This window comes from Athene noctua, chromosome 6 (genome assembly GCF_965140245.1).
Source record: "Athene noctua chromosome 6, bAthNoc1.hap1.1, whole genome shotgun sequence".
Lineage (NCBI taxonomy): Eukaryota > Metazoa > Chordata > Aves > Strigiformes > Strigidae > Athene > Athene noctua.
Window position 1 is genome coordinate 15,236,681 of NC_134042.1, and position 24,757 is coordinate 15,261,437.

Below are 24,757 nucleotides of genomic sequence, written 5' to 3' on the forward strand. Positions count from 1 at the left end.
TGTCTTTCCCTGGAAGAACTAACTGACCAGGAAGGTCTAATTGATGAATATGGACACAAAACCAGCCAGGGAGTAACAACCTCACTAAACCTTCCTCCCTCCCGAGGCCCCCCTTCAATTTATCCTGCTGCTGCAGCCTCACAAACTACCACTGCCATGACCCCCAACCCTGCCAGCACCTCCCTCCCACCAGCCCTGCAGGTCCAACCCTCCGTAGCAGAGGTTTCCCCTCTGAACCAGTTTAATTCCAGCTTCAGTCCACTGGATTGAGATACAACCCTCCTGACTGAGCAAATCCTCTTCCCTCAGAGCAAAGGTCAGGGCCAAGTCACCTCTGTTAACCACAGTGGAGCTGCTGGGGCCCACGCCACATGAAATTCCTCTCCATGGGCTCACTGCGCTTGCTCCATATGCTGTCCCAGTGATCCGAAGAGAAGTCCCAGAGAGGACAGGACAGCACAGCACCACCACCAGCAATCAGATGCTAGGGAGCACAACAGTGCTTGGGGATGCTACAGACATGTGCTGCTCAACTCTGTAACTCATATGCTGGCACATGGATGGGCTGTGAATGACACAGAGCACAGACAGGGCAGGACTGAGAGCTGCAGTAACTCCCAAGAAATTTCCAGGAAGCGACTTACTCCTGATGGGCTGAACCTGCAAGACAGCAGCTCCTGAATGCCTGTTGCCAAAAGCATTTGTTTTAGAGAGTGTGCTGCGTTTCCAGTTGTGTTTAGGAATCCCAGTGCACACATAGCTCTTGCTGTGTCTCATGAAATAGTCTGTATACTTCTCTGAAAAATTGCTCAAATTAGTTTAAGAGAAAAGGGTGTGCCTGACAGCACAGTCTATTTTATTCATGCTTTGTTTAACTGTGTAAAGCATTTTAAATGTGGTTTAGGGACCACGCTCTTATGGAACTTCTGTTATGAAATGTTAATAAAAATTACCACAGTTAAATAGAACCATCTCTGTTCTTCAAGAAGTGCAAGTGCTGACAGAGGAGCTCACAGACTGATTTGAATGTTTTGCTTGTAGCTTGCACAAATGTAACAATGGAAGCAGTAAAGCTACTTGAACTGATCAGCTCCCACAGCAGCTAATTGGTCACAAGAGATTTTTCTACTGCCATCAACCCTGGACAATCTTGAGGCCTGCTGCCAGTTCCAAATTGGGCTGGAGAGACAAGTGGTGGGCCCCCAGCAGAGGCTATTTTCAGTTCCCTCTGAGAAGGAGCCATGGTTGCCAGCTCACAGGGTTTCTCCAGGCCCTGTGACAGAGCTGTAGCTGCCAAGGGATGGTGGGAGTGAGCAGCAGAGAAAGTCTGCTGGGGCTTGCTTTCCAGCACTGCTGCTCGCCCAAGGTGCCCTCCACCCCCCTATTCTTTCCCACTGTCTCCTGGAATTTACTGCCTTCTGTGGATGCAGAGGCAGCTCTGCCAGCTCTGCAAGACTGTGTCTCTGCTCTCTTCTGTTTTAGCCCTGAGAAACCCTTTCTCAGTCCCTGCCTCACTGCCAGTAAGTCATGGGATTCCACCAAATATTTTCTATTTTGTTCTTCTTTTCTTCCTTCATAGTTTTGCCAGACATCGAGCTGTTGACAAGTAAAGTGTTCTCAAGCATCTGGCCTGAAAAGGTGGAAATCCTATATAAGGCAAGAAAGGAGAAGCAATTATTCTTCTGTATTTGGTTTCCACAGCATTGTTCTCCCCACATCCACCAATTTTTGGATGCTACTTTCAGAGTCTCCTCCAAGACACAGGAGATGGCACAGTGTTTTCCATGTTATTGTCGACAGCCTGGATGAGGTGAACATCACGCTCTCCTACGATGTCTGTCACAAGCAGACATGGGTTGTTAGTGTGAAGAGTTTAGAAACTGGATGTTGCTGACTTACACGTCTGGCTTGTCATCAACACAGTGTGTTGATAGACGAGGCTTGGCCACTAACTTTCAAGCAGACTTGCCGTGGTTTGACAAGCCAGACAAGGCAGTTTTGGGGAAGAAAGTAAGCAACATAAGAGAGGAGAACGGTGTGTGGGAAGTTTACAGGGGTAGCAGCAAAAAAAAAACCAAACCAACAAACCAAGAGCAATTAAGTTACTACCTCTGTCTATCACAAGCAGTGGTTCTCTGATAGCTTCACACACCACTATCCTCATCCAGCTTCTCAGCATATGGAAAGGTGGTATCTATCCTACCATGGTCCCAGCTCCTGGCTTTCATGTCTAAGAACTCAGTCTTGCTTCTGAGGCAGCTATGTGGCCTCTGCCTAATGATCCTACTTCGCCATCTCTTTAGTGACTCTGTGGAGAAGCATCTTTCTTGCGATGTTTCACCCTGATCCACCATGTCCTTGTCTACAGGAGGGAAGAGATGCTTCCAGGAAGCACATCTGGATACTTTGCCCAGGTCCCAAAGGTATGCAAAGCAGCTTGGCAAGACAACTGGAGGACGGACAAAAGTATCACACAGTGCAGAAGCACCAGCACTACAGCACACATCAGTCTCATTCATTTTGCAGACCACAGCCCTGAACACTGTGGGGTACTCACTGCCATGCTGGTTATATGAGCCCAGCATCACATTGCACGCAAACAAGTCATTTTCACATGCGGTAACTGGGTTCAGCACAAACTAACCCCTCTCTGCCCCCATCTAGATTAGCAATTCATGCAAAAATGAGGCCAACTTGGATTCCCCTCTGAATACAGTCCTGACGTATATTCATTGAGAATGATAACCTGAGAAGCTGGAATTTATTACACAACCTCATATGTGACAGATGCACAATGATATCAGTTATTATGCTCTACTGTTGGCCAAGACAGCTATAGCATATATATCCAACATATAGCAGGAGATGAGTTCTATAAAGTACGTGCATCTTTGGCCCAGCTATGTAATCCTGAACAGACCTTCAGCAGTTAGCAAGGGCTACAAAGTTTTCTGGCCCAGCTACCCAGAGGCAGGAAGGAATTGCCCATAGCTGGAGGGAGGGACATGATGCCCTAGAGCACCCTTCTAGTCTTTTGTTTTTAGGAGTGTTGAATAAAGCAAAGCAGTGGAAGCCAAAAGGGCTTCAAAGATAGATGCCTGAGGGCACTCTCTTCCGAACAGCTCTGAGGAAATGAGGCTGCTCAGAACCATAGAAATCCAGACCCCAGATGAGGTAAAGCAGTTGCCAAGGCGTATTTCTTCCCTCAGTTTGAAGTCTAATGCACACAGATGTCCATTATGCAAAAGTGAAAAATTACATTACAAGTTTTGTTTTTAATATACTTATGATGTTCACATACATCGATATTGTATAAACACCCACATGTCCAGACACACATACATCTGGCTTCTATGTTCATTTGGTCTTCATCTCATACTCTAGAGTAAAGCCATTTGTTCCCTATTTGGCAAATTTTGTTGTGACATGAAAACTGTCATTTTTACTGAAAGAAACCTTTATGCTTTTATATTTCTCTCCGGGAGAAAAACAATGTGGAGAAACCCCTGAAAAACAGTGAGGAGATGGTGTTCAAAATTACTGAGTACCAACATGAGAGAGAAGTGTGAGGTCTGTGGACCTGGAACTGCACTTATTTTCCTCTCTGTAAATATCTGTGACAACATCTGGTGTCAGGGAGAAGGCAGACATGACAGTACACCATCGGAGTATCTAAGGGACTAGGACAGTTCATAGTGGCACCTGCACCAAAACAGCACTGTCAGAAAGAGACCCCGATGAATATCTGGGGACGAAGTGCCTCTGGGAATGAAGGTTTTGTACAGAGAAAACGGTGGTCACATAGACATGAAATTGTCTGCATTCAGACACCTGTTTAGTATCACATAGCACACCTTCACAAAAGCCATCAAGGTTACTTACTGTATATATAAGAATACTTCTATGCTAAAGGTTATACATATAGATTTTTTTTTGTAAAAGTGTGTTTTGTGGTCCTTTAGAGTAAAAAAGGCACTATAGGAAGCTGCATTTTTTCTTTTGGAAAAATATCCCGGTCTTCATAGACATTTAAATACGTAAAGAATGCTCCTGGTTTCCAAGTGATTTTGAATTATTAAAACAAAGAAGAAAAAGGAACAATGTTTTGTTATTTGTCTTCTAAGTGTTAGATGCTCAGTGGCCATTTAGGCACTACCTGAACCCTGATTTATAGCATCTGTATCATGACAGACTGACATACAGCATTCTGTATTGAGACAGCCGATGCCCTCATCATTACCTGATAGCACCTGTGAAGCCAATAAGACAGTTCAAATGAGGGTGATCTAGATCATCATTAAACATATCAGTCACATACACTGTGTCTCCCTAGGCCCACTCCCCCACCTATGCTGCCTGCACAGACACAACGTGTGTATGTGCCTCTCGTGCTGATGTACTAATCTGTTCCCTTCAAACTCAAGTGACCTACATTCAGCCTTTCCCTCCCAGTAAATCACAACTGTCTAGAGTGACAGATGCTGCCACAGATATTTTTACAGAGAAGGAGAAAGCAACTTTAGACCTCATTAACTGCTAACGTAGTCAGCAGTGAACTAGTTAGATAAGAGATGAGCAGAGGTCAGCTAGCACTGAGGAGTGGGCACTGCTCACCCAAAGCATGAAAATATTTAATTATATTAAGCTTGGGGCTCATTTTCTTTGCCTTCAAGATCATGCAGTAAGGGCTTTTTGCTAAGGCTAGAGAAAGGAAGTTGAAGTACCTGTTTAATCATTCATCCTCAGGAGTTAAGAGTTTTAAATAGAGATTAGAAGATCAAGAATAAAATAGTGTGGTTTTTCAACTAGCCAACATTCACGCTCCACAGAAATACTGTATACATGCACAGCTGAGCCATTTCACATCCCACCAGGGACAAACCCAGCCCCACAGCAGGAGGTGGGAATTTCTCCCCATCTTCCAACAAGAAAAGATTTTTCCCTAACATATTTTTGTAGTGGGTCTTGCTCAAACAGTCATGATTTTGAGTATTATCCAATTCCGCACCAACCCTCTCCTCTCTTCCTGTGTTAACAACCAGACAGAGCCTGTTACTGTCTCTCACAGATAGTGCCATGCAGGTGGGGAGCACGGCCCATCCTGCAGACCAAGCTGGGTGGCAGACTGGCCTCAGGGAGCCATGCTCCCATCTTTGTGCCAGCTGGGGTACCATGCTGCTCCTGACCCACAGCCCCAGAGCCTGCATGGAGCTTGTCTACCCAGGAAGTAACACCCGGGTAGGACGTGGCCTTGATGAGACAGGTAGTTTACCACGATGCTCCACACTGTTCTTCCTCACATTAGCTTCTGAACATCACACAGAGAGGCTCTTGACAGGACCAGTTGGTTGGGAGTTAGCCAGGACCAGTATGAAAATGCAACTTGTCTGTAAACCAGCAATCAAACTGGTATTTAACAGAGTGACTTACTATAACTTCTCATGTCACCATTGAACCATGACCTGGTTTCTTAGAGAAGTTCAGGAATGACCTTCAGCTCACAATGCCGACTTGCATTTCAGAGGTTTGAAGCCACGAGATCTATCCTGGGGGACTGTACTGGTACTCTTTCTGTAGTGATGGTGCATATGTATCCATGATTACAAAAATAAGTCCTTCTGCACAAGACCTTGTTCACTCAGATCTGTTCTCTGACACTCATTCAGACCTGAAGCGTGCAACATTGTCTTCTAATAGTGCAAAAACTCATTGTCTACTTGTCAGTGAAGATTTGACTATATCAGGCTGCTGGCATTTTGTTTAGGAGCCAACTGATATTCCATTTTAATTGATTAATTTTTCACTTACTACATTGCTCCGATTCCAGGACTCGGCAATCAATTTGAACTGACAAGATCCTCAGAGCCATGCTCTGCTCCTGCTTGGATCTCCATCTGCAAAGGCATTAAATTCACCTCCCCAATAGCAAATTTAATCAAGTATGCATACCAATGAAGAATCATGCAATGGGCTCATATATGCCTGTCAAATATGAGAAAACCCTGTGTTACACTATGCAGGCCTCTGTCATTCTAGACTTCAATCACAGTATTAATAGAGGCCTCCACGACTGCCTCTCTGCTCTGCCATTTAATCACTGTCAACTGTCAAGGAAAGAGTAGGCATATAAGGAAGAGCAAAACTGTTAAAGTGGGCATCACAAAAATACATTCAGGACAGCTATGGCCAAAACCACTGCTCATGGAAACACAGTCCTCCCCACACACAAAGCACCACGATCCCTTACACAGCCACTTGCCTCATTCTGCAGGTGCAAACTGCGGCAAAATAAAGTCAATGACTGCAACGACCAGTGAGGGTCTTTCAAATCTATTACTTTATCAAACCATATCCCGTACAAAGGACAGCCATCATCTGACTCTGCACACACAGTGCTCAGAGTTCTGTTGTGAGTCTCACATCGTAACATCACCTCGTAAAGATGCAGCTCCTGGGTTATGTTGTTAGGAGAACTCACAGCTTTTCTTTTGAATGGATAATTTTGTGCCTTCATAGTTGCAGAAGATAAAAAGGCAGTATCTACGTAGATATCTAGAAATTCAAAACCCAGAAGGTGAAGATAAAGCACACAAAACTTGATTTTCAAATGAAGTAATGTTTGAATGCTTTTGGCCAGCAATAACACTGCTACAGAAACCTTGGGCTAGAGCTGTTTTTTGGCCTGGCTAAACTCTCATCAGGCAGATTTTGGGAGCTGCTGGTTTTGACTTCATTTATTAAAAGATATGTCTGACATTTTTCTCCACATTTTTCTTCAACTAGAGAGTTTTGCCCAAATTTAATTTTCTGAAAATTTCCCAGAGCCCTGCAGTCCAGTCCCACTTTCCTCACACCACGCAAAGACTGCACTCCTGACAGCCTCTCCCCCCGGCTGGCTGGCTCACAACCCAGCCACCAGCTCAGCACTTTCCACTCTGTGAGCAAGTTCTCAAGCTCAAAGTTCATGTATGGGTCATAATAAAAATGTGGGTGACTGTTTCTGATAGCCAGGGCTGTGATGCTAACCTTTTGCTTCCCAGAGGAGTGCTGTGTGAGTATAACCAATGCTGTCAAAGAAGACACTTTTCCCTTCTTAAGATCCATCAGATGCTTTTTTAAAAATTCTCCTCTTCTGAAGCATGACATCTGAGTATAACCAGTAGGACTGAGTGATCTCCATTCATGTCCCTGGGCAATGTAACAGCCTTGCTACCTCCTATTGCCTAGGAGCACTGGGCAGGTGCATTTTTCACCACACGGAGTTATTTCACCAAAGAGAGAGCACAGCTCTAAAAAGCCACCGGTGCAGTGATGGTCAAAAAAATCTTGCCTGGGCCTGCAGCAGCCTTCCTAAATATGAATGAAAAATAAACCTAGATACATTCAGCCCTGAAAACCACAGGCTTGCTCAGGAGGATGAGCTCTGCTCGGTGAGGTCTGCCTTCTCTTCTCCACAGAGCCCAGCGTGAAGCACAGAGGCTTTATTTGTGTTCAGAAGAACACAATGTAAAAGTCTGAGTGTGCTGTAAATTACTAGTGAAATCCAGTGGCAGAATTCCCAGTGACCATCAGCAGGACAGGATTTCAGCCACAACGAAAATATAAACAGAGAGAAACAAACACATTCAGAGTGCTCATTGAGGCCCCCGTTTTCCATTACCTTTCAGTCATTCACAGCCATTATTTTATTACAATCTATTGGAAAAATCAAACTGCTTAACACACTGAACTTCTCTTTCTTCCAAATCTTTATTTGCCCCGGAAAAAGGCTTGTGTTTAGAAAGCATTTTACCTAGTATGTTGTGAAATAACCTTCATTACCCAGAAGACAAATAATGTATAAATTTGTAGCTGGAGGTTGTGGTGGCAAGGTAAAGGTTAAATGCAATACAGCTTGTTAGAGACATGGAGTCTGTAATACAATTCATTTTCTCCCAAATAGAAAAAGATGTTGAGACATTCTTCACATTTCTGGCTCCTGAAGGGAACATGGAGATGAACAAACACAAAGAAAATATGCTGACAGGTTTGTTCAAAGTAGGTTTAAAACAATTCATAAAACCCAAAGCAGAGCTGTGGTTGCAAGTGTGGGGACAGACAGCACCAAAGATATCACAAAATAAACTTTAAAAAAGCAAACCAACCACCCCCAAACTTGAAAGAACTGTTATAGACAGGGAACAAAATACAGGAGGCATATTCTCAAAATGTACATGTGAAAGAGGAATTAGCTTGTAATTGTGCAATACAGAGTCTGGAATAGCATTTCTTGCTCTGGCTGGTTGGATGTAAAAGGTATTCTATATGAGTCTGAACATGGCAGGACTACAGACCAACAGCACCTGGGTATTCACCTGCATGCCCTGTTTCAGGCAGCCCATCCCTGCCACTGCTGAAGGTTGTCTGACCAGCAACACACCCAATGCCAATAAAGAGCAATGCTCTTCAGCAGAGCAGCACCTCCTACTGAATAAAATGGGTTTAATGGTTCAAATCTTATTTTTAATTAGCACGAAGGGAGCTGCTAGTGAGTTCTCCACAGCCGCAGGGTGTGAGCCAGTGCATGCACAGCAGCTCTCATGTCCATTGAGCAACATTCACCACTCTGGATCCAGCCAATTGCCAGGACAGCATTTTTCAATCTTTCTCCCTAATTAACAGATGTTTAAGCAACATGAGGTGATGAAGGGCTCTTCACTTTCTGTCTATAAACATACATTTCTTTATACAGCTCTCTCCCTTGCCCCTTCCTCCCCAAACCAACATTAAAAGGTATATTTAAGGGTGTAGAGTCAAGCACTCAGCACAAGTGTACCGAATTACAAATATCAACGCAAAGCTAGTTCCACCATGCATGTCTACTACAAGCATTAATTGGCATGAATGCACATAATTACATGCCAACATGTGCCCTGACACAGGAGACTGAGCTCTCTGGAATTCTTCCCCTGTCTCCCTGAAATCACATGCAACGTAGAACTGAAACAAGTGGCATGCCAAAAGCATCCAGACCAAGTCCCAACTGATATCTCACACTCAGTAACTTCAACTAATTTGAAGCCTGAAACAGTAGTCAGGAAGAATCAGCCTGCGACTTGGTCCCAAGGGGAGCCAGAGCAGCAAGCAAGCCAGAGACGTCCTTGCATTACAAGAATCAACTTTCCTTTTCACATTCCAGGATCCTTTCAGGATCATCCCTGAGGGAGGGCTGCAGGGGAACAAGACCTCTTCTAGGAGACAGCGTTTTAAGGTCTTTTCTCCTCTTCAAAGCCAGGCATTCTCAGGACAGGTCATCTTCTCTCCTAACATCAGCCTTCACGATTACAGCAGGGTCCCCTATGCCTCCATAATTGCCTTGGTGGAAGTTCCTTTCCTTTTTCTCCTGTCCTATTGCCCAGTCCTGCCATATTTTTTGGGAGATGCTTATGGAGAGGAAGATAGCTATCTGAGTCACCAAGACTGCTCCATGTTTTAGGGGTGCTTTGGAAGAACTCGCTCCATTTCAGCCAGAAACTCAAAGCTCTCTGCTGCTGGCACCTCCCCTCCTACTTCACTGATTTTAACACTGCTCATAACAGTGAAAGTGGAAAACAAGAATGAAAACAAAGCAAAACGCAGAACTTCTGCACACACAAATAAATACCACACCGAAGCTCTCTCTGCCTTCTCCCAGGCCTGCCGCTGAAGGTGCTGATGGAAGCGGCAAATGATATACTATATGCAAAATGAATTTCTCTTCTCCAACTAGTCAAAGCCCCCCCAAAACTCAGTGAGAGGCCAAGGTGTTCTTAAACTCAAAATGCAGGATATTCCAGCACCGATCCCATTTCTGCTCAGCCATAGCAGTGCTGTGAAGTGCATTTGGCCCCTCATCTCTCATTGCCTGGGTGGGTAGTGAACAGGCAATGGCAGACTTGCACCAACACCCTGCAACTGCTCCTAGCCTGCCTCAAGCAGAGGGAGCAGTAAGTCTCATCTTTGGAAAGATCCCAAGGTATCATAAACCCGCTGCTGTTTCCCTTTACAGCATCATTTCTGTCTCTGATTGCATATGCAACCACCAGGGCACAGGCTATAAAGCACAAGCCTGCAGCTGATACAGAGATTGTCTGCATTTCTGGATGTTTGTTACCATAGCAATACCATAGTAATTTTTAGTTTGTTTTGTTACTTTTGTTTGGTTGTTGTTTTTTTTTTTTTTTTTAAGCTAGCTTCTTATCCAGCACAAACAGAACCCATTTCCAGTTAAGTGAGAAGGAAATTAATATTCGCAGCGTGCTGCAGACACCACAGGGCCTGCTACCGGGGAGCAAGGTGCTGAGAGATGCTCAGCTCCTGCCTCATGTCCCACAGCAATTGCACGGCTCTGCCCACTTCATTTACCAAAGCCATTTCTGGTGCCTGCACCCAGCACAGTGTTGCTACCTGCCCACACCCATGAATACCACACTACTGTGCCTCCTTACCTCCTAGGGAGCTCTTTAACTTTTCTCAGAACAATCATCAGATTGTTACAAGCATTGACTTTCAGCTTCTCCCCTAAACTCAGCCAAAAGCAGCTTACAGGACCAGCACAAATAACATAAACCCAACTTTCCCTTCAATGCTAGAGTCTAATTTCAGGGTCTGGTAATGTTCTACGGAAGTTTTTTAACACAACTATCTTAAGGGTGATTTCCAGACCTGCCATACCAACATACATCGGCCAACAGCTTGGTTTTTCAGCATGTCATTCACAGGCTGCTCCAGAGAATCAGAAAAAGATGAAACAAGTTGATTGCCACACACTTACCCCCCCAAATATAACTAAATGTGGTTATATTCAGGATCAAGCATACCCAAGGGAGAATCCTTCCAGAAGGGGGATGGTATCTTTTTGCCAGAAGCTTATTTTTTTATAAGAGCCAAACGCTTGGTACATTCTGGTAATTCAGGAAAGCTGACCTGTTAGCAACCAATGCCCCAACTAGGTGGAGCAGAAGAAGAGCTTAGCAGCACATTCTTGATTAGAAACCAGCAGATGTCAAACAGCAGAAAACTGTCTCACAGCATCAAGTCTTTGTAAAGTACATCCATCATAAAATGGATCAAATTTTGCACACCTGTCCTGATTTGCTAGGACTGCACACTACCCACTTCTATATGACAGTTCACAGAGGATAATTGCCTGGTACTGTTTCTGTAAATGAATAATCAGTCCTTAAACACAGGCAGTAGAGGTTTGTACTTCGATGCTAAAGGCCTGCAGCTGACATATCTCTGTCAGTCATGCGAAACAACAGAATGAATAATTCTGTTAAAGGAAAGTAGAAAGGTATCTTTCAAAAGTCCATTGATCTTTTATCACAGATTAGGGAAGAAATCATGTGTCTCTTGGCAGAAAGTGATTTTCCTCACCAAAAGCAAAATTGTAGTGTGTGATGGACTGCTTCAAATATGGCTGCCTTGGAGAGAGACAATTGACACTGACCACACACCGTGCTGAAGGCAATGCAACAGCAATTTATCTCTCTGCATTAACCAGTGTCACACAGTTCAGATCCTACTGTGCCAGGTCTGAGACACAACGATAGGTGTCAAGAGAAAAGAGATACCTATCTCAAGGAGGCTCTTTAACTTGGGAACAGTGAAACTTCTAACAGACTCTCATGGGCTGAAGTACTACAACTTCATTTAGCCATCACAAGCAAATGCTCATTTATTGAGGTTTTAATCATGGAGTTGAAAGCGCTTCACTAGTTTTTGCTGGTGGATCTTCTTCTGCATGGCTTAGAGATCACCTCCAACTAAAGAGAACTCTACCTGCTGCAAGTCACTGCTGCCCTGGCGACTTCACCAGCGGATGTATGCACAGGTCATCCCATCTTGGGCAAGCCCACCCTCACACAGGAGGTAACCTGACTTGTCCCCAGCTCTTGATGACCCAAGCCCTGCTTAGGGATGCCCTAGACAAGAGAAACCCGAGAGAAGGCAGGCAGCTGGGTCCTGGAGCTGCCTGGCACCAGCCCTTTCTACAGGATGGCTCTGGGGCTGTCAAACTAAAGGTGTCCAAGATGGACCTCTGCTTGGTGGGAACAGAAATGCACCAGCCAGAATGATCAGGTTTTGTCTCTTACTAGATAGGCGTGTCAGTTCCCTTGGAAGATACAGGGAGGTGTCCCTCTGGCCTCCGGAGGTCAAATGGCCTGTCACTATTTTGTTTTTAACACTCAGAGCAGTAGGAGAAACACTAGATCTGAATTACTACTTTCATCAAAACAGAAAAATAAGTACAAAGATTATGAAAATCCTCTGTACTGAAAAAAAAAAAAAATTATCCAGAAGTTATCACAACTAAAATACTGTTACAGCTCATAGCTGGGCTGCCACATGAACCTCAAGGCTGACAGTATACCTCCAGGCAAATAACACATACACATCTCCCAGACAACTCAGTTCAGAAACTGTGCACACAGCCACAACTCAGGTGTCCTAAAAAATTATTGTCCCTTTCTTTCCTCATCTGAAAGTGAGGAAAACCTACAGGGATGTTTAAATAGCTGCTGTTCTCTGTAGTCTAGAGCACAGAGCGAAAAGCACAAGGAAACCAAGTTGGTCCTATCTTGTCACATTGCAATATATTTCCCCTCCAAATTAGCATTATCCATTCTGTCTGGCCCCCTGCAAGCTCTCCCCATTCCATATCACTTGGATGCACTGAGTGAGAGGCTGCAAGACTCTTCTATCTCCATGTTAACTCTCTGAGTTATGGAGCCAGCATTTAGACCAGTGGCTCAGACTGCAAGGGTATTTCCAGCAAGGCTGATCCAGCAGCCCTTGAAGTTGAACTGAGGGCTGCTAGTCCAACAGCACCTTTCCACTCAGTCCCTCCGCTCAGAGCTGAACTGGAGCTGGGGGCACAACAGCCAGCCCAGCAAACAACCATCTTTAAGCTGATAACATCTTAACAGAGGAAAGCTCATACCAATACTTCACCACCCATCCAATACGCCTTTAACAGTCTCCTCCTATTGTAACATAAAGAGCAATATGCCAGAATCAGTTCCCAGATGAGTGATAAATTTTGGAGGGAAGCAGCAAGTGGGAAAAGCATACATAGAACACCCATCCCCATCCTCTGTTTTCCTACACACATTTACCCTTTTGATCTTTTCCCAGACTACTGTGTAAACTTGTGTGAAACCACAAGTTCTAAAACAAGAGGAAAGGAACTCCCTAAACTTCTTTACCTGATAATGACTTAATGTCGCCCTTCATTGCACACTTCCATGTTACCAGACAAATGACAGAGTCATCATTCCTCTCATAGCGCCTAGTTAATACCAGGCTAACCACAAAACCTCTCTTTGCAGTCAACCTATCTGAAGCAAAACATTCCCAGAATGGCGTCTCCACCTCCATCCAAGTGCTTTAACCTTGAGTACAAACATCAGTGGCAACAGAATAAAAATGCTTTCCCTCAGGGACCACAGGCAGCATCTGGTGGAGACCAACTTGGCTTTCACTCCTCCTTCCTACTACGCTCCTTCCAAATACACCTTGCATCCTTCAGTGTCTTCTCAGTCCAGTTACTGGGAGATGACTCCTCTGCCTTGAGGCCTCTTATGACCTAGCAGAGCCCCCACCTCCTGCTGGTATGTGGCTGTACTGGCTCAGCCTCTGCCTCTTTCACAGCCCAAAAGAAAGGCTGAACCCAGGATAAGGAAATACAAGCATCATTTACAGAGGGGTGTCTTAGTACTAGTTTCTCCTGTCCTGTGTTTCTTGACCTCCCAAGCACTGTCCCTACTGGCAGTTGGCAAAATTTGGAGGAATGGCATAGTTGTTCATGGCAACCCGCAGAGCAAAATATAAGACTGGCAGCTTAACAGAGCAAAAGGAGCAGTATAAAGTGCCTGCAGGCTCTTAAATCAAACATTCTTGCTTCTTTCAGCAAGCTACCACAGCTGTCCATCCCTTCTTCCAGCTGCATGGTCCCAGAAAGATCTTTTGGCGGACACAATCAATGACGTTCACATGACCGCCGTGCAGAGCCCTTGAGAAGTGGTTAACATCTTCTTTCCACCTCAGTTCAAAGGGAGAACTGCAAAGCAGGAAACAGCTTCATAAAACATCTACTTCCAGGTCTACCTAAATCCTTCATCTGAAAGGCCTTGCAAATTTCAATCTCGAAGTATCTATTTTAATTAAGTGCTTTCCTTCACTATAAGGATACAAAAGACTTGGATTCACTTTTTTTTTTTTTTTTTTTTTTTTTAGGAAAACACTGTCCTATAATTAAAATAAGATAACAGTATTCTCTGCCTGGCAACAGACACTTTAAACTCCTATTTTTATGCTTTTTTGAGCCAGTAAGGCAATTTTACATTATTCATATCTTAAATAATAAACTTTTCTAGAGAAGAGTTTAATCAATTAATCCTCAATGCCATACATGTGATTTTACATGGAGGAATCGAATAAGCTATGGATTGTCAGTAAATTCTTACGTATTTTAACAAAAATCTTATCTGTTCTGAGGGTCTGTAACTCTTGTCCTCAGACATGTGACAGATCTTAAAATCATTCATGTCTGGGTTCCCAGACTGCAAACTAGACATTCAAAAAACTGCACAGAAACTATTCTGTGGGGTTTTTTTTCTAGACAGAAGAGGCACCACAGCCCACAGGTCAGTGACTCTTTAGGCACCTTAACAACTCCACAACAGTCTGCTCCTCTTCTGAGAGGGATAGACACTGCACACTTGAGAACAAGCACAGGCAGAAATGTTTGTTCTACCCTCCTTCATTTTGAGATATTGCTTTAAATTTCAACTTAACGTCCACTTAAACTTGAAAAACCTCATACTCAAATAAATAAATCTTCCAGGCAAGACCTTCCATCAGATCATATTTGGCAGAGGAGGCACTTTCATCCCTAACTCATGACATGAGAGCACAGAAGACAAGGGGATAAAGAAGACTGCTTAACACTTTAATCCCAAAAGAAAAGTGCAAGGACCGTGCAGAGAGCATCTGCAATAAAGCACTCAGTGAAGAGCAGGTCTTAATTAAACACAAGGACAAACACTTGTCTCCTCTCTAGTAATACAACCAAACACTTAGCTTTTGTGCTTAGAGGTCAGAAGCAGCTGGAAATCACAACTTTTATGTACTGTGAGAGCCAGAGTAGGATTTGGCCCAGTACAACATAGATGTACCCAACTGCTATGGCACTGATGTCCTCAAAACACACTTTGTCCATTCTTCCTGTAAGCCATCTACATGGGCTTCCCTTTCTGCCTCTGCCTGTCACACTGGCGTTGCTCCTCCAGGCTCCTGGGGTGAGAGGAAAGTCTTTGTTAAGTTAAAAGAGGGCTGAAAGCTTGTCTCTGTGAGACAGCTTCCATACGTTCACTTCCTTTTTAGGCAGGGGAAGGAAACAGTTCTCCTTAGCAATCTGTTTATAACATAATATCCATCTGGAGAGGAAGAAAGGAGACAAATCAGCTAAGAGAAGATTCCCCTGAGGAGAAGATGGAGATTACTGGCCAAAAAACCCTACCAAACCCCTCTCCAGTGTCTAATTGTTCTTGCTGGCTTCAGAGGAGAGCCCTGCTGCACCCCACTGGCAAGCATCTCAAATAATGCTTTATGTGCTCTGGAGCCAGCAAGAAGTTCTTGCATTATTCTCTGCAAAAGACACAGACCCTTCAAAACCTGAATGTAAGCAATTAATCCTTGGCACTGGAAGCTAGGTTTCACACAGAAGAACCCAATAAGCAATTTTAATCTCCAGTTCTTGAGCTCTGTATAGCTGATGGGCTTTCTCCAGATGCTTTCAAAAGGGCATCCCTCGGACAGCTGAGAAGACAGAGGGGAGAGAAGCAGGATGCAAGATCTACTTGTGCCCCAAACTATGCTGTTAATTTTGAAGTTATCACAGGATATTATCTCCTTGTACTCTATCCCCTCCTTTGCTAGTGGCAGCATGGGAGAGGAGAACACAGACATTTTAGGAGAGGGCTGCTATTAAAAATTTAATTTCCCTCTTTAGCACTGCAGATCTAGAAAATTTTCTAATATGCAAGTTTTAAGCATCTCCTGATCAGCAGATAGCAAGCCTTATGGAGCTACCTCAACTCAAAAGTCAGCAATTCATTAAATAATTAAAAGCATAATAGTTGCAGCACAGCAGTATCATACGGAATCTCATCTCTGTCTGCAGACACCAAGGACTGCCACAATTCTTAGAAATAGTAAACAACAACAGACACATTTTTGCTGATGTAATTAATCTCTATCCCCTGCCATATTAATGAAAGATGCCCATGTTTATGATTAATTCTTCTAATTAAAAACCTTGTGCAAATGGCATGCGTCTCACCCGAGGGATTTTGTCTAAACTAGGAACTCAGTTCAAGGATAAAATTCAGTTGCATAGCTAGGTAAGCACAAATCACAGTGACACTTTTCCTTCTGTTAGGCAGGACCCAAAGAACCATGCCTGGACAACTCATTACTGTTTGCCTCATTCAAGCCACTCATTACACGGGCCTTCACCTTGCAGCACTGCAAGGTGTCACACTTGCAAACAGAGACCTGAGCACCCTCAATGCTGCATCTCAAAGACACCCCAAGAGGAGAAGCATCATCCTTGGGGGGGGGGCAAAGCATGCTGGCACTGTGCATCAGCTGGGTATATTCACCTTGCTTTTCCTTAATCCACCTCCCCTCCCTGCAAAAGAGCCGTGATTGTTTGCACATGCACTGGAGCCCTAGGGAAGTCAAATGCCCAGGAGGGAAAGACATTCAAAGACAAAGTCCATGCAGCCTGAGGAATCCGTGTAAATCAAGATTTTAACCTTTCTGAGCCTCCAGAAGACTCTTGATCTATAAAAGAAGATGCTTAAGCACTTACTACATTTCTGAAGAGTCAAGTGCACCAGACGTGTCAATGCAAAAAAATGTTTATTACCAAAAGTACAAATTGAAGTGTCTCAATCTTACTGTCTCTGGACTGTTTCCCCTGTAAAAACCATTGGGCAGAACAGATGACACTACAGATCTGTTTAATGTAGAAATACAGATTCACTTTCAGCCTGTGCATCTTCAGTACATAGATCCTTGGCTTGGTGCAATATCTAAGTCTTAACTAATCTGACACTAGAAACTAAATCATAAGTATAGCAGCCAGTACCCCAGTTTCTGGTGCATAGAACAGCAGTTTCTGTTTACTGACCAGTGGAGAGAAATCTGGCTGCCTAGCAGCTGAATCGGGAGCAGCCCCCTTCCCACACAGCAAAGAAAACATAAAGGAAAATCATCCTCTATCTGCTGCTCTCTGAGGTAACACCATTAGGCCATGACATACAGCCAGGTCATTTAATATAATAGGAAGAATTCCACCGATGGCATTACCCTTGCCTGTATGGGAGGCAAGCTGTTAAAATTAGCTCTGGAGGAGCAGACAGGCCTTTCTAGCAGCAGTCCTCTCCTCCCAAATTACACATCTCCAAAGGAAGGGTTGTGGCCGAGCTCCTTCTACATCAAGGAACAGCCAGCTCCAGCCCAGTGACACTGAATCCTACTCTAATCCCAGTATCCTTAGATAGTATTTCCTTCTGCTTTCAGACCCTGAGCATACAATCTGTCTCAATACAGACTAATACCACAGTGTTGTGCATCCTGCATATTATATTGTCAATCCATTTAATGGGATGTAGGGAAGGAAGAGCTATGGGATGGTTTCTGAACCTTGCCAAACAAGTAAGAGGTGGGCCATTACTACAGCCAGCAGGCAGCATCTGCAGGGAGGCTGCCCAGATGATACAGTTATTTTAACACCTCCACTTTCTGTGACTGATGCAAACACCACCATATGTGTAAAGAGAAAATACAAAAAACCCCACCTTTTTCTTTCCTAACAAACTCAAATAGCTGAAGCTCCTCCTTACATGAAGTTCATGTAAACTAGTTCAGCAAACCAAGGAGAATATTGCTGATCACCCTCACACTCTCAGAAATGCATCAATCAATTTAATTAAAAGCTAAGAGACATTTTTTTTAAACTAACAGGGTTTTGAGAAATGCGCAGTGACAAGTTCTTTTCAGTCAACACTTACTAAAGCACAGTATAAATACCTTTCCCCTTGCCAGACCTGGTGTCTGTCCGCAGGACAGACAGCTGAACTGCCCTCTAAATGACTTCAAAGACCTTCCCACCCAGCTGTTTTCACAAGTCCTTTGGTAATGCTGGAGGTACTGAACTGGCAGAATTGCAAACATTTCACCTGGGAGCACAGCCTACAGGAGCCTGAGTGGTCCTACCAAACAGGTGGGGGATTTCCCACTCACCCTTCTCAGGAGCAAAGGTATTTCCTTTAGATCATCAGGGTTTTCAGTCTGTTTTGGCCATTTTTTCCCCTCAAGTAATTCCAAAGAGCCCATTTTGACATTTGGTCTGCGTCAAACAGAACAGGCTTCCCTACGGACCCAGAGTTGCTTGTGGCTGTTAGGAGCTTTCATGAGGTGGCATATTACTGTTGCCCCAGAGATACTGCTCCTCACACCTCTCTCATCAAGAGAGATGGTCTCCAGCATGCCTCACAGGGTGGGTTATCCAGCTCAGGTACAGGCTATACCCCAAGGCTCTCACGCCTTGGACGGCTAAGTTTCCCCTGCCTGCATTACAGAATTACTAGCAACAACTAGTACCCAATATCAGTTGGCAAAACAACAGGGGTAAATGCATAGCCATCCATTTGTAACTTTTCACCATGTAGCTGATGTTGTCCAGACTGAACTATTCTGAACTAGTTAAGCGCCCCTTCTCGACACAAAATTGGGGTGTGCAGCAGTAGATGTCCTACATACATTCAGACTCCTATTTGGAGGGAAATGAGAACCACCAACTGAATTCACCCTTGTAAAATTCTGCTCCTACAAAAGTAGGAGCTGCTGTTTGTGCTTGCATTTGACTACTAATAACTTGTAGGAAAAAGGCCACACGCCCAGTCAGATGGTATTGCCTGTTACAACTTGTGCCATGTGCCACCAGACAGGTACGTAAATGTTTCAGCATGCAGGCACTCAGTAACTGTTATCTATTTACTTAAAGAACCTGGTACCAAGTCAAAAAGCGAGAACATACTACAAACGCCAGGAGTGTATTCCCAGATGAAAACACTTTTTTTCTGCAGAGAGAATGATTAAAGTGCCTACAGTGTATTTTTTCCCACGGAAGAGCACATCACACAGGCCACTGGTCTGAGCACAGAACTAGAATCCAGACACTGGTTACGGATGTCACTTGGCATTTAAAACAACATAACATGGGGAACCCCACTTTACCCTGATTAAGTTGAGAATTTAACTCTCCGAAGGCACAGTTAAGCCTGAAAAAGCAGTAGCAGCAGCCCCAAGGAGCCCCACTGCCACACAGGTTGCCGCACTGAAGAGTGTTTAAACACCATTCAGTATTAGGGCTGAGGTGGGAGAGGCTGAAGTCCAGTTTCCAGAGCTCAGCAATCATCCTGAGATTTATTCCTGTTGGAGCAGCTTATCATGAGGAGAAGTCATGCTGTTAAGCGGTAACAGGTTTAATGATTAACATTTGCACATACAGGAATCGTTTAGAAGCTTTTTCTAACCTGTCTCCCCACTCCTGCTTGCAGCAGCTTATCCTCAAATGCTGCTTCTTCCCCCAGATGAACATGCAGAAAGAAAGGCACACCAAAACCTGAGTTGGCATTGGGGTAATGGGGCGGGGGAAATTTCCCAACACACCCCCCCCTGCCACAAGCCAAATTTACTCCCCTCAAACTGTCCCAGCCCCCTCAGGTTACTCTAAGTGCCAAGGTGGTTTTAGGTGGCCAACCCATCACTGACCTCAGAAATTACAAGGGGTGGGGAGATGGTCCAAATAAATTACCAGGGCAAAGCGTGACAACAGCAGTTACCACAGGACAAACTGAGTTTTAATCATCTCTGTGTGGTAGCTAGAATCCAGTACCAAGTTCTTCATGTTGGTACACAGTTGATATCTAGGCTGTCTCGGCTTCACTGCTACTTTAATCAGGGCTAATAACCAGAGGTTAGCAGATCTGAATAACAAACATTTTTCTTTCCTTCCTTTCAGCAGAGATCGAGGCTTAATCTCAGCTCTACATCAGGGAAATGGGGGGAGGAACACTTTCTATTCCCAACCCTTTACCATACTCATCTACAGACAGAGGCTGTCTTTTCTGTCCACATTCCACCTTGCGCAAAAGAGCCCCCAGTCTGGATACCCAAACACCCCTACAAGGAGGGATCTGCAGACAACCAGGAGGGACCGAGCAGCACAGGCTGTATGTGAGGTCTGGGCTAGGAGCAAGGAATGAGAGATCTCAGGCTGCGTAACTTTGATGTGCAAATTGCTCAGAAAAGGATGGCAAGGGGTCTGGTAACTCCAGGCAAGCTTGAAGCAGCCCATAACGGTTTATTATTCAACAAGTCTCCCTGCCTCATTCTCCCATCCCAGGAGAGCCCCAAAACAGGTCCCTTGCATACAGAAAGAGTCTGCTATGGAGATACACATCCCAATGTGAGCAGGGCTATGCGCTCCCCTGGCAGAGGGAGTTACAGCCAGGGCAGGGGAAAGGCTGGCAGCTGCCGGAACCAGCTGCGTTTTCATAGAGAGCAGCTTCTCTCCACATCTCTCCTTTTGCACCTGAACCCTCAGCAGCACACTGCCAACACTCACCCAGCTCTCGCCAAGCAGACCCAGGCAATGGCTGGAGCCGCCCCGGTTGACCCAGTGCGGATATGACCCCCTGCATTGCAGGGGTGCAGAGCCCACCCCAGGCTAAGCAGCATCTGACTCCCAAAGGGCCGCCAGCTGACAAGCAGTGACCAAAATGCATCTAAATTTACCTCTGTCAGATATGGGAAGAAAAATACTGAACTGATAAAGCAAATTCTGGTCTCAATAGAAATACTTTCCATTCAAATTAAACTATTCAAGACTGAAAAGATACGAATTGCCTTTAATGATTCAAAATAACCTTCTGGCAACATGCTTCACGGCTGTCCTTGCCACAGAGAATGGTGAGGATGACAATTAAAGCTTCACACAGGGTCAGCAAGTTAAATATGGCAGTGGGAGGTGTATTTCTAGTGGAATTATAAAAACATTAACAACAAGATAGACAAGAAAATTGATGATGTAATATGGATCCTCAACATTTGCTTAATCTTAATGAATCTGTCACAAGACTCAGTACAGCAAATTCCTGGATATTTAATAAATGCCATGCACAGCATTATTTCCTAATTTCTCAGATTCACTGCTATACAAATCAGGGAGTTCAAACAGTCACCCTGCATTTCTGCTTTCTGACACTTCTAACGATTCTTCCATGGTGAATAGCACCACCCGCCTACACCCCCCACCCCCCCGAAAAAGTCAAGATACTTCATTTAAAGTTTAGATGTTACCATTCTGGATTCTGCTGAAGCCCAGCTGAAGGAGCCGAGTGCATCTGTGTACTGGGTTTTCTGAACACACAACCCACTGGCAGCAGCAAGTTCCTTTTGCGCACTTGTGAGCTGAGGAACTAGAGTAACACCTTACAAGGCTCCTAAGGTACAAGAGGCACAGAAGAATAAGAAGGGTATCCCTTCATACACGCAGTTCCCATCAGCACTCTTCCCTCCTGCAGCTGCTGGTCCTGCCCAGCTGACTGCCAGGAGTCCCTGCTCCTGTGTACCAAGCAATGTGCGGACACTGCCTAACGCCAGCCAGTGTGCCGGGGAGCTGCCACAGCTCAGGAGGTCACAGACTGTCCTGTGCAGACCCTGCAAGAACACATGTACAGTATGTCAGGAAGACTTTTCTCACCCCTTCTTCAGAGCTTGTCGCAATGCTAATAATACTTGTTTATCCATTCCTGGTCCTTCTTTACGATATCTCTTAGGAGATATTGGGGAAAAGCAGATGAAAGATATAGAGCAATCCAATCCCCTTTAAACTCAACGCAACAATTATAATCCTCTAACTAAAAAGAGGAGGAAAAACAAGATGGGCTGTGACAGGTTGGGAAGACTAAATCCCCGTTAACTAGGGCACCAAGATTTAAAGGGCTCAGCTTTGCACACATCACACACCTCTAACAAGGTCCCTGCAGTACACAGTCCCTGCCAGTTCCTCAGTGAGTAAGCACAAGTGAGAGTAGGTGAGACCCACTGCACTGAGGGTGCTGGCAGTGGGCAGGAGGACTCTGCTGCCATGACACTGCCATGCCAAGGCTAATGTGTCTAAAACCATGGGGATGGCAGAAGCACTCGGGTAGCCCCCTTGTTTCACAGATACAAGGGGCAGCAAAGGTCTGAGTGGTAACCAACAGGCAGGGCAGAGCTGCACAATTAACAGCTGAACTGCAGCAGAACGAATAATGTAGCAAATAACCTGTCTTTCACGTTAGCTCCGCCAAGTTAAAATCATTTGCACCACCCCGCCATGTTTCCCTTCAACTCCAGCACATCTTTCCTGAAAGTGAGGCTTTGGGCCCAAGAAATTAATGAGTAAATATTTTACAGTTAATAATTATTTTTCATAATGCTGTAAGCAAAGAAATCAGCAGATTTTTCCTACTACCCAAAGTGACTCAATCACAGCCTTCACCATAAGAACAGTGTTTACTTTCACTGTAAACCACATCCTCGTGGCTCACCTAACATGTAGCAAGAGATATGTGTCTGTTCAAGAACCTGGCCCAAACTAGCAGTCCATCCACTCACTTAAAACCCTTTCATCTCAGCCAAAGGGAGCTTTTGATAGGTGCTGGGACAGCCTCTCAAAGGCTAGACCTCACGACCACATCTCATCATCGCCTGATCTGGCAGATCCAAGGAACAGATTTCCCAGCCCTCCCCAAAACTTCTTTGGGAGTGCCCAGTCAGTGTGGTCCAGTTTTACCAGCAGACAGGACCGCTCAAGCTAGTGGGCACAGCACAGCAATCTGGCATTCCAGGGCAAAGCACAACCAGACTTAGACCACCCAAACGCAGACAGAGAGGATGCAAACAGATGCCAAGTTTGCTCAGATTGGCTCCAACAGATTTTTTGAAAGGGTTACCTCATTGCAGAGCATCCATCCTTCTGCTGCCAACCCAAGCTCAGTATAAACACCACATTGCACTCCAAGCAATGGGAAAAACATGACTGTGCTCACCCCAGTCTGCATCTGGTACTGCCAGGGAAGCTGGCTCTGCTGTTCCCAAACACAAACCCAAGAGCCTTAGCATTACAGAAGCAAGTGTAGCACCAGCAGGGATGTGGCAACGCAGCATCCCCATGCTGGGGATAGGGTTATGCCCTACCTGTTTGTCACTGCCTCTATCAAACCACCCAGAGATCACTTTGAGAGGCTGTGCCCTAAAGATAGGGAAAACACATACAACCTAATACATCAGCAGCCTGGTGTACCTGGTAATTCCTACCACACAACTAGATCCAAAAAATCTCCCAGAAAGGTATAAAGAAAAACCTACAAAACAAAGATCACATGCATATTATAGCACTTGGGCAATCGCATCACTGAACAACATGAGTCTGAAGTGAGCACTTGCAACATTCACATTTCCTGACTCTGATACTTCACTCTTGATTTTTACAATTTAAAATTACTTTGGGAAACTACACAGGGAGCACGAAATTTTTTAAATTTCATTGTGTGGATGTGATGGCTCCCATTTGCAATGCCACTGTATCCTCATTCCCATGCTCAGAGACTAACCAACCAGTTACCCAAGGAGCTGCACTGCTTTTTGCAGCCATGCTCTTCCTCATTTATTAGGCTTTTTACTGCATAGTTGATACCACAAGGCACAAAGTTAACAGCACAGCACTACTGAGCATGACAACATGCTGGCACGAGATACTTTGTTCAGGGCACTCAGCATGTGAGCAGATGGAAAGCATCAGTGTTTTCCAATTTTGTCCTGCAGGAAGATTTTCTCAGAGAACCTCTGAAGACACCTTCACTGGCTATGAGCACTTTTCCAGCCAAGCTCTGGTTGTTTCAGGATTCAGTTTATTCAAAATAAAAAGGCAAGAAAAATATTTCCTTTTTTTTTCCCTCTCAGTCCCACAGAATGGCTGATGCAGGTTTCAGCACAGTTGCTTTCTCTCTCCCTGCTACTTTAAAACAAAGCCTCCTCACAAGAACCACGTTTCAGTTTAAAAGATGAAAAATTTGGATAGTGGAAGAATGAAAACAAGATGTTAAAGTAGATCATTTTCCGCAGCTTTAGCCAAATATCATTAGTCCCCCTGCTATAACACAGTCAGAAGTTCAACCACTACCCCAGCCTGCCCAGAGCAGCCTTGAAGCCTTAACTGCAAACTCAACCCATCATGGCAGGATGGCCAACCAAGCACCATCTGACTAGCCAAAACAGCTTCCCTGCCCAGGGGCTGCCCCAGTGGCAGCTTCATTCATGTCCTGGGGCAGGGGGGGCTTAGACACCAACAGTGCCGCAGGACCTGCATTGCCACTGCTGAAGGAGCTGGGGCAGGTCTCTGCAGGGACAATGCCCTTGAAGGAGCCAAAAAGAAAGCAGCTCCAAAGGGAGCATGCAGCTGTCTGTCAAAAAAAACAGGCTCTACCAACACTGAGGAATTACCCATATGCTCAAAGCACATCACAACATGGGTAATTTCTCTGCAAAGACGAGGCCCAAGAGACCACTTGTGTTGGGTTTTTTTTACTTTTGTTTGTTTGTTTGTTTTTAA

General features: G+C 44.7%; 1 protein-coding gene across 4 annotated transcripts in view; it reads right to left on the minus strand.

Annotated features, from left to right (window-relative positions):
* The window catches only part of GALNT16 (polypeptide N-acetylgalactosaminyltransferase 16), a 97,590-nt gene that overhangs the window by 46,520 nt on the left and 26,313 nt on the right, over positions 1-24,757 (minus strand). Inside the window, exon 2 of one of the 4 annotated variants that reach the window (XM_074909702.1) lies at positions 21,706-21,720. The exons of the other annotated variants lie outside the window; for them this stretch is intronic. Coding sequence (XP_074765803.1) covers positions 21,706-21,720 — 15 coding nt within the window. The remainder of the gene's footprint in view (positions 1-21,705; positions 21,721-24,757) is intronic. 4 annotated transcript variants of the gene reach the window in all.